The 10,270-nt window shown below is 39.3% G+C and overlaps 2 protein-coding genes across 2 annotated transcripts; both read right to left on the bottom strand.

Annotated features, from left to right (window-relative positions):
• Nucleotides 1-291: 291 nt before the first annotated feature.
• LOC122010255 (malate dehydrogenase, mitochondrial-like) lies at nucleotides 292-4,159 on the bottom strand. The gene is made up of 7 exons (XM_042566731.1): nucleotides 3,839-4,159; nucleotides 3,559-3,732; nucleotides 3,270-3,438; nucleotides 3,123-3,184; nucleotides 2,907-3,031; nucleotides 1,282-1,399; nucleotides 292-691 (listed from the first exon to the last, which is right to left on the bottom strand). Exons 1-7 carry the CDS (start codon nucleotides 4,088-4,090, stop codon nucleotides 551-553), a joined length of 1,041 nt encoding a protein of 346 aa, XP_042422665.1. The 5' UTR covers nucleotides 4,091-4,159; the 3' UTR covers nucleotides 292-550.
• Nucleotides 4,160-7,335: 3,176 nt separating this feature from the next.
• On the bottom strand, nucleotides 7,336-10,270 carry LOC122010253 (pyruvate decarboxylase 1-like). The gene is made up of 7 exons (XM_042566729.1): nucleotides 9,614-10,270; nucleotides 9,360-9,523; nucleotides 8,731-9,292; nucleotides 8,550-8,638; nucleotides 8,341-8,458; nucleotides 7,831-8,019; nucleotides 7,336-7,743 (listed from the first exon to the last, which is right to left on the bottom strand). Exons 1-7 carry the CDS (start codon nucleotides 10,040-10,042, stop codon nucleotides 7,573-7,575), a joined length of 1,722 nt encoding a protein of 573 aa, XP_042422663.1. The 5' UTR covers nucleotides 10,043-10,270; the 3' UTR covers nucleotides 7,336-7,572.

Raw genomic sequence — 10,270 nt, 5'->3', positions numbered from 1 at the left:
GTTATGTAGCAAGGAACGGCCCATCTACCGCCCTCCGGCTAATTGACTCAATCTAAAATTACAACCTAAATAAAAGGATGAACATAGGAGAGGTAGAGAATTTTAACCAGATTTAAGTCTTGATCTAACGTGTAAATTGTGAAAAAACCAAGAAAGGACCCAGGATTGAGGATCTGAAGATCTGGATAGAAAAAGTTTTGTTGGCTTTTTTTCCCCTATTGGAAAGACAAAGAAAAGAAAACGATGTTGATTTGAGTTTACTTCAGTCAACAATTACGAGAAAGCATTATGTTTTACACGAGCTAATCAGAGCATGCTAATTAATTTTATTAAACAATCAATTAGATTTTCTTAGTGACAAAAACAATAGAAAATTACGCAGTATGGATTGGACCTAACCAATCATATAGAACAATTTGTGAATGATAGATTTGACTGTGCCTCTGGAAACAATTTATTAAAACAAGTACCAAAGCTGGAATTGAGATGCTGAGTCGCTGACCCCTCCACTTGCAACAGCAAAATTTTTGTGAAACTGGGAACTTAATGCTTAATTTTCCTGTGCGAACTTAATACCCTTTTCGATTGAGGCTTTTAGTTCAGGCTTCAGATTTTCCAAGCCCTCTTTCTCGTAATCAGACAGAGAGCCAAGTCCAAAAACTTCCTCCACTCCATTCTTCCCCAGCTTCACCTGACGAAACACAAAGCGGGAATAGCATGAAGGTACGCAGTTAGTAAGCAGGGATTTGAAGCTTATACATGTAACTAAAGCTATAAATGAATCGAACATGTAATTAAAGATATAAATGAATCGAACAATCATGAATAAGTTTGGTGTTGATTTGGTCAAAGCTCATTTAATACATACAATATAAATTAAATAAATAAGCTTGAACACATGTGTTCAGCTCATTAATGTCCGTGAATCATGTTCATTAACAAAACTATTATCACATGCTAAATAAATTTTAAAAAAAATTAAAATGAACAAACAAATTTGAATTATCAAATTCAATAACCAATCAAACAAGTAAAAATTTCAATCAAGCTGAAATTGAGAGTTCGATAATATCTAAATAAACCAAGCTCAAACCAAGCTTAAATCAAACTCAAGCTTTAAAAAATAAATTAAGTCAAGCTTGAGCAATCATTTCATTAGCTTGGTTAATTTTAGATTCGACTTAGCTTGGTTTGGCTCGCGTACCTTATCAAATAAGCTTAAACATCCTAAAGCTTAGGTCGTGCTTGTTTAATCAGCAAGCCAACAAGAATGTAACTGACCTTAGATGCAAAAAATGGCAGCTCGGTAACACTTGATTGCACAAATGAACACTCAACAATGTCCGGAGCTCCATTAAGACCCTTCAAGCACGCATCTGCAAAAATGGCTCCTGCATATCTGCACCGGACTATCAGTTAACTTCAATGGATAGGTTTATTCTTTCTCAGCAGTTACACCACGTAGAAATCACCAAATTTCAAAATGAAAAGGCAAAATTCACCAAATTCCAAATTGAAAAAGTAATAAATCACTAAATTTCAAAATGAAAAGGCGGCTTAGAATCTAATAGGTGAAGGCTGAAACATAAATAATATGAGCAACAGCAAATCAAGATGGAATACTGAACAGGTAGGTGTTCAAGGTTGCATATGGTATTAAACCAAATCCATGCTGTACAACTAGTCAGGTCACAAAAACAATTTGGTGTGAACTTTAGTACCAAAGCAATTCAGTCAAACCATGACAACATGGTGGTACAGTTTAGGTTCAAAGTAATTCATATATGAAACTCAAAATTATGCCATGTCAGGTTACCTCTGGGGAAATATTACATCGCTGCTTTGACACATCCAGGCCATGGATATAAATTTCAATACAAATGATTGCACTGGGTTGGATTTCAGTTCCAAAATGTATTTATAAGTCAGAAAGAAGAAGAAAAACAGTATATCCCACTAAAAACCAAAACATCAAACCGTTAAACCCAAAGCAAGACCCAAAATTGCCCATATCTTTGGCTCCAGTGAGGTTTAGGGTGGGTTATTTCTTAAACACTTCTAGACCAGCAGGTCATTATGAATGTAAAACCTGGCTTGAGTCTTAAAAACAAGAAACAGGAATAACATAATAGGAGATAAAATGATCGGAATCAAAACTATATGAAACAACACATCATCTTACTGAATTTTTATTGAACTAACTAAATATCATCATTCCTACATCTGATTTGAACGCCACACATTCATGTATTAAAGTTAGGCATCTGAAATTTGTTTACTTAAGAAACTTAAAATGTAGTAGAAATTGGTACCTATGGATGCTTTGCTTTGAGCTTAAACCCACATAAATGAGAAAACTAGCCCAATAACTTATTACGCCCAACTACTAGTTCAAAATGTTTAAGCACAAGTTAATAATAGTTCCTCTTGTAAACTTATAAAACCTCTTTATAAGCCCAAAATTCTAAACTCAGGTGTTACAATATCAACAATAAAAGTTTATATGCATTAATATGTTTAATCAGGCAAAGTAAGTAGGATTTGAGAGATCTAGGCAGAATGTGAGAACCATCATGGTTCTAAGGAGAACATCACCTTGGTTCAATGTTATCTCGTCTTATATAAAGGATAAACAGAATGTGACTAACTAAATTAATAGAAATGAAAAAAACTACTTTAGTAAGATATAGCTTCTTGTCTGTTTCAATAGAAAAAGAGGAAACCTGGATCCGAAAGAGAAGTGAGGAACTCTTAAAGGCACCAAACACAAATTTCTCAACATAACATTGAAAAGTCAAGGAGAAATACTAGGAAATAACAATTTCCAAGATAGACATTGATCAATATATTCAAAACAATGAAAGAGAGCTGAATCGTCAAATAATAGAATAAGATGTGTAACTTACGCCATTGACAAAGTTGCTGAGCCTTTTCCAGCTTTTGCCTCCACAACCTCCGTCCCACCATCCTGGGTCCTTTTGGTAAGAGCCTTGATATCCTCGTGAGACAAATCATTACTAACAGGAGTTGCCTGTGGAAAAAGGAAATTTTAACCTATCAAAGATTAATCATAGGCTCATAACACAGAAACAACATTATTACATCAAATCCCCAGCAATCACCTGAGAGAACAGAGGCAAGATTGTTATGCCAGCATGCCCACCGACAACCGGAACATTAACATCTGTATAAACGACCGCATCGTTTAACTCGGATGATTTGCTCACCAAATTATGAAAATATCAGATACGACAAGAAATAGGTATTACCAGCCACCGGAACCTTAGCTTTCCCAGCATAGAAGGTTTTAGCCCTGACAACATCAAGAGTGGTAACGCCGAACAGTTTTTTCTCATCGTATGTTCCTGCCTTCTTGAACACCTCAGACGCAATAGGTACAGTTGAATTCACTGGGTTGCTTATCATATTAACAACAGCCTGATTAAAAGAAACACAAATTAATTCTCCTTATAGACCATGATTCCTCAAAAGCTTGGAGGGAACGAACACAAAGAGGAAGTGCAATAGTTTGTTGGTGAAGGAGAGAAAAGCACTTACGTTAGGACAGTACTTGGCTATGGCGGTGCAGAGAGACTTGACGATGCCAGCGTTGATTTTGAAGAGATCATCGCGAGTCATGCCGGGTTTCCGCGGCACACCAGCGGGGATGATCACGACATCGGAACCCTCAAGAGCCGTGCCAAGCTGATCCTCACACGCATAGCCCGCCACCTGGAGATCGATCAAATGACAGACCCGAAACCCTAGATCCGATCAGAATCCCCGCAAGGATCGAAAAAAAAAAGGCGGAGAGAAACAGGAAGGAAGATTTCCAAACTTGGGCGCGAGTGTTGATGTGGCTGACATCGGCGGCGACGCCGGGGGTGCCAGCGATATCGTAGAGGGAGAGGCTGGAGACGAGGGGATTGAGCTTCATGAGGAGGGCGAGGGGCTGGCCGATACCACCAGCAGCTCCGAGGATCGCGACCTTGCGCTCAGGGGCGGCGTCGGAGGAGAAGAGGCGGCGGCCATAGGAGGCTCCGCCACGTCTGAGCGCTGACTCGACAGATCTAACCAGGAAGCTCCTCATCGTCTCCGATGTAGTAAGAGAGACAGAGATCCACTCACCGCAGCGGAACGCAAATGCGTGGATGGATGGATCCGCAGTTTGTTATAAGCAAGCGGGCTGGCCAAGCGGACGTGAAGCACGTGGGATCCGCATGCCACTGTTTTCGTTCTGGACTATTTAACGACGGAAGAAGGGAATAATTTTAGGGAAATTTATAAAATAAATAAATAAAGTTTTTATTTGCCAAAATTGATTTTGTTTTACATAATTTAGAGAAAAAATAATAATTCTATAACAGATTCAATTTAATAATAAAATTAGATAATATTCCAAAGACCGTTTGATAGAGCTTGCGGCGCAGAGGATGTAAGTTGATAAGAAAATGAATGGCACTGCAACGCCAAGAATATTTGTAGAGCGGACACTTGAAGGAAAAGCGGAATTATGTAAAAAGGGAGCACAATTGGATAGCTTTTATCTTTTTATCAAAAAGGAGCGGCTAAATATTAGGCCTGCTTTTAATCCCAAAGAGAGAGGTTGTATTAAAAAAATGATCAGAGAAAGAGAAATTTAGGAGGTTAGCGGGAGGTATAACCGTATAAGAAGAGAATAATATTATCTTTTATGATTTTTTGATAATTTTAAAATTAGGATATTTTTTTGAATAAATAAGAAAACAGGATCATTCCTTTTATAAAAACCCATTTATTCAAAGGCTAACCTATTATCTGATCGTTGGACCTCTTATTCAGGAGAAATTAGCCTTAGCTTTTATAATGTTACTATTTTATTAAAAATCTCTCCCCTTTACTAACTAATTTTGGTGAAGACTAAAATAAATTTACATTAATATCCTTTTCTCCATTCACACTAAAAATAATTCTAACGTTTATTAGTAATTCCACAAGTGAAATAATTTTCTCTGCTGCAACGTATTATTATGAATGTTTCTCATCATTAATTTTCTCTGATTATTTTATATAAAAAAATATAGTTCTCTTTAGTCCCATATCTTAGAATTGACAACACTATGATCAAAGAAGCTTTTATAAATATTTTAGGTCGACAATGTTAAAAAATATACTTTTCTTAGTTTTTTTTACTAAGATAAGTATAATATTAAATTAAATTAATATTTTTTCATTGGGAAGCCTGTTACAGTAGTTTGTTGCTTGGATTCTCTAGCGTAACCCTTGCATTATTGCACTATTGCATGGGTCTGTCGAATTAGTATACTATTAAATTAAAATAATTTTTTTCATAGGGAAGCCCGTTATTCTTGATTCTGAATGTAAGGGTGACATTCAAAATCCAAACAATTCAGATTTTCAAAGCCCAAATGATTCAGATTTTCAAAAGTTAGGTACTTTACCCTAATGACAATGTGATTTCAATGTATTATATTACACACGCGACGTGATAATAATTTTATATCATTTTAATTTTACTTTTTAAACGATAACATAATTAAAATAATATTTTAACAAATAAAATAATTGATAGGGATTCCATAATCCTCATTACATTTTAAATAAATATTATTTAATCATGATCATCCATATAGAAGTTAACATGTAACTTTTACATGTGGTAAAAGCTAGCGTAATTATGTAAAGCGGACACTTGCAGGAAAAGCGGAATTATGTAAAAATATAGCACAATTGGATAGCTTTTATTCAACGGCTTTTTATCAGCCAGGTTTTTTTATTTATAAAAAAAACATTTTAGCTTTAAAACTACTATAAATAACATCAAAAATAGTATTATTGTGTTCCCTCTCTGGCCCATCTCTTAAATCCTCTCTCTAAATCTTATTTGACCTGATATGAAAAAATATTAGGTCCACACTAAATCTATTGTGAGAAAATATCAGACTCATACTAGTCCTGATATTAGATCATATCAGACTCAGAGTAGATTTGATATAGAAAAATATCAGGTCTATCATGGGCATGATATAATCTCATATCAAGTCCAACGGTGGATCTGATATAAGAAAATATTAGATCATTTTTAATCCTAGAGAGAGAGGATGCATTGAAAAACGATGAGAGAAGGGGATTTAGGAGGTTGACGGGAGAGATATAAAGGGAATAATACTATTTTTGTACTCTTTTTAATAATTTTGAAATTAGGATACTCCTTTAAGTAAATAAAAAAATGTAGCCGAAATTCGGCCGTTACATCCGAACGGCTCAATACCAGTTGACTGCTAAAACTAGCAGTCGACTGCTCCACACTGACCGAGCGAACAGAAACATTTTATTCGCTGTCAGTCGATTGGACCTGCACCAATCGACTGGTGAAACCAGCAGTCGACTGATACCCGAGTACATTCTCTCAGCACTTGGACTCTCACCTTTACGACTCACTTGACGTTTCTTTGCAGTCTTGACCTCTTGCCTTCAAGCCTACTTCCTTTGGCTCTCGTCCCTTGGATGCATACAAACTCGCGGCTCGTCCCCAATGTCATCCTTCGCGTATGCCTCGAAGTCGCTTCCCTTGGCCCTTGTCCTCGCTGCCTTGTCCACGGTCCCTCGGATGCTCCATCCTTCACCAGACTCGAAGCCATCAACCTGAGTCACATGTGTATCCTGCATACCTGCACACTCATATAGACATATCAAATAACAAGGGTGAACCTAACTTAAACCCTTTGTTCAAATACCAAAATATATGGTACTACGGACCATTGAGATTGTTTCAACATTTATATCATTTTCTAAATGGTAACCTAATATTTCAAATAAGCATTATATGATAATGGAAGGGTATTTTGGACAGCTACCCTCTATTTGGATGGGATGAAAGAAGATTTATTAATGGAAGGGAAAAAAATGGAAAGGATGGGAAAGAGAGAAAAAGTAAAATATTTATCTTACCCTTATTTAAGAGGAAGAGAAAATTCATTTGGGAGAAAAATGGGGAGAATAAAGGTTAAACATATAAAACTATAAGAAAATCCTCTTTTCTTTAAATAAATCTGCATGTAAAAAGAAAAAAGAAATTCCCTGTCTCCCTATTTATCCTTCCCTCCCCTTTACTCAACTCCTCTCAAATATAAAGTTAGCGTTAAGTAAGATATCTATTTGACTTTAATTGAAAATGGAGAACTCGTCGACTTTGGAAAAGATGGACGCCTTTTTGATTTTGCAAAAAAAAAAAAAAAAAAAAAAAACACAAAGTAAAGGATCTGAGGATGGAAGTTGATAAGAAAATGAATGGCCCTGCAATGCCCAGAATAATTGTAAAGTGCACAGGAATTCTGATGTAAAAATGGAGCACAATTGGATAGCTTTTATTCAAAGGCTACACTGATACAACACATTGTAGTGGCAGCAGAAATACTGAACACAATTTCAATATCAAAAGGGTGAACAAGATATAGCAAACCCCTGGATCATCAACTTTAGGTAATCTATTCATTTCCGACCCCGATACAACACCTAGTTGGATCGTGAAGGAAAAAAGATCTTAGTTTTTACTCATATCATGCAGTTTTTCTATTGTGGGTTTGGCGCGCGACTGTTAGCAGATGAGACTCTTGATCCCCATTCCAAAAGCTCTTTGCTAGTATCATCTTTGTGCACAATTACCTCGATAAAACACAGGCAATCCTTCTTGTCTCCTGTGGCTGTGGCTATCGACTCTTCTAATTGCTCCTCAGTGTTCACCTGCAATAAACCACCAGGGGTTTCCATGTCAAACTGATTTCAAAACTTAGATCTGTCATCAATGGTCGCGACTTGCAACGAACTCACCTTGCAAGTCCAACATTTGCCTGCTTGATTGTTTATGGCATCAACAACTGCAGTGTAGTTCCAGTTCTTGATCACATTGTAAGGCCCATCATGGATCTCTACTTCGATAGTGTATCCACCATTATTAATGAGAAAAATAATGCTGTGTTGCCCTTGCTGGATCATTGTAGATACATCTTGAGCAGTCACCTATAGAATTATAGGCCAATTATCGAAGAGCAACAGTGATAATCAGTAATCATGAAAAGAAAAATGAAGACAATGAAAACATAAGAGCTATCTCATTTCTTAGTCTTAGAGATTGCATCTGTATGATTACATTTGAATCATAGATAATAACCTCATTTGAGCCACACAAAAAGAAGGATATTTGAGTAGTAAATAAAAGAATGAAGAATTTAGAGGAAAAATATCCAAGAAATAATGTTTTCTCTTTATATTTGTTTAGTTCATCAACAATAATAGCTCTTCAATTTTATAAAAATCATTAAGAACAGATTAACAATTCACCTGGAAACTCCCATCTCCTATGCAAGCAATAACACGCTTTTCCTTGGCAGCTTGAGCATATCCAAGAGTGGCACCTACTGACCATCCAATTGATCCGTACTGCATTTGGAATTCATACCTGAGAAAATTGTATCACTAGGTCAACCGTTTGATGGCTTCATGATCACAATTCCCAGCCATTCACAATGGTAAGACGACGACCAACTCACCCGCAGTTCTCCGGCAAATGAAGCTTTTGGCAATTGAACCATGAATCACCAGTCTCTGCAATGACAGAGGTCTCTCCACTCAGCATACTCTGCTTGAAAGAAAACATATGACAAACTCAATACAAACAACAAGCACAAACTTGAATCGAAGTGAAGTTGAATTTGATTTTCAAAGGCATGCCTGAATGTGCTTAAAAAGGATATTAACCCTCAAAGGTTCGTTGTTCTCTCGTCTCATCGGCATGCTTGGAGGGACGTAGATACGACGATAATTCTCCATAGCAGTAGTGTTCCTCTTCAGCTTATGAGACAGTGCAGCCAAGAATTCAGCCATGAAAACCCAACCAAAAGAGGGGCCATTGCCGACGGTGACACGGTTCCGCTTTGCCACCACAGCTTTTTCCTTCTTGATCAGGAGAGAATACCCCACAGAGCTGTAGTCGTTAAAGATCGGGCCGACGAACATGTAAGCATCAGCTGATTCCACAATCTCTCCACAGAAGTTGGTGCTCACGGCGCCCCAGTAAGTCCCGATGAAGTGAGGATGGTGCTCCGGTACCAGTCCTTTGGCTGATGGCATGATGGCTATTGGATAGCCGCACGCGTCTGCGAGCTCCACGAAAGCTTGCTGTGCTTTAGCCACCCTCAGATTGGGTCCGGCGACCAGTACTGGCTTCACGGCCTTGTTCAAAAATGCTGCTGTTGCTTCCACGGCAGCCTCCAGTCCTAATTGGTTGCTCACCCTGCAAAGGACCATCGCCTCTCATTTTAACGAGAATTGAAGACAGAGAGAGAGCACCGAACACCTACATGGGCGCGAGGAAGTAGGGAACAGGCTCGTTTGCGAAGGTGGGATGAAATATCCCCGGCAAGTTGCAGCTGATGCTGATGTACACGGGCTTGCTCTCTTTCAAAGCCGTGGATATTGCAGTATCGATCATCTCATGCGCATCGTCCAAATTATTGATCACCGCCTACAGATTGGGGCAGATCAACGAAGCCGTGTTTAAGATCGGATAAACCCTAAATTTCGCAACGAAATTGGGGGGAGAAGGTTGGGGTACCTGGTGGCAAGTGACAGTCTGGAAGCATCGGAGCTCCTGGGAGAAATCGGGGAGGCCGATAGTGTGGTGGAGGATGCGGTTGGTGCCGTAGTCGTTGGAGTTGGGGCCGCCGGCCACGCAGATGATGGGGAGGTTCTCGCTGAAGGAGCCAGCTACAGCGTTGATGACGCTGAGACCGCCGACGGTGAAGGTGACGACGCAGGCGCCGACGCCGCGGGCGCGGGCGTAGCCGTCGGCGGCGTACCCGGCGTTGAGCTCGTTGCAGCAGCCCACCAGGTTGAGCTCCGGCTCCGCGATGAGGTGGTCGAGTAGGGTGAGGTTGAAGTCGCCGGGCACGGAGAAGACGTCGCGGACGCCCACCTGCACTAGCCGCCGGGCCAGATGCCGCCCCAGCGTCCCCGGGCCCCGACGCGCGCTGCCGTCCTGCATTCTGAAAGCCGTTCGAACGCAAGTCTGAATTGCTCGAATCGGTCGCGGCCGGTTGATACGGGAAAGCAAACAAAGCAAGGGCCTTATTTTATCGGCGACATAGAAAGCAGATGAGGCGTTTACAGGGGAAGTGGACGCTGGAAACCATGGGCGACTGCTTTATCTGCTGCCTTGGAACTGGGTGAGTCAAAATAGAGTTTTCCACTGCAAAAGACATAGACGCCGGCC

The sequence above is a fragment of the Zingiber officinale genome, chromosome 8A (assembly GCF_018446385.1).
Source record: "Zingiber officinale cultivar Zhangliang chromosome 8A, Zo_v1.1, whole genome shotgun sequence".
In the NCBI taxonomy this organism is placed as follows: Eukaryota; Viridiplantae; Streptophyta; class Magnoliopsida; order Zingiberales; family Zingiberaceae; genus Zingiber; species Zingiber officinale.
The sequence above is the reverse complement of the archived record's forward strand: the minus strand, read 5'-3'. Positions and strand labels throughout refer to the sequence as shown.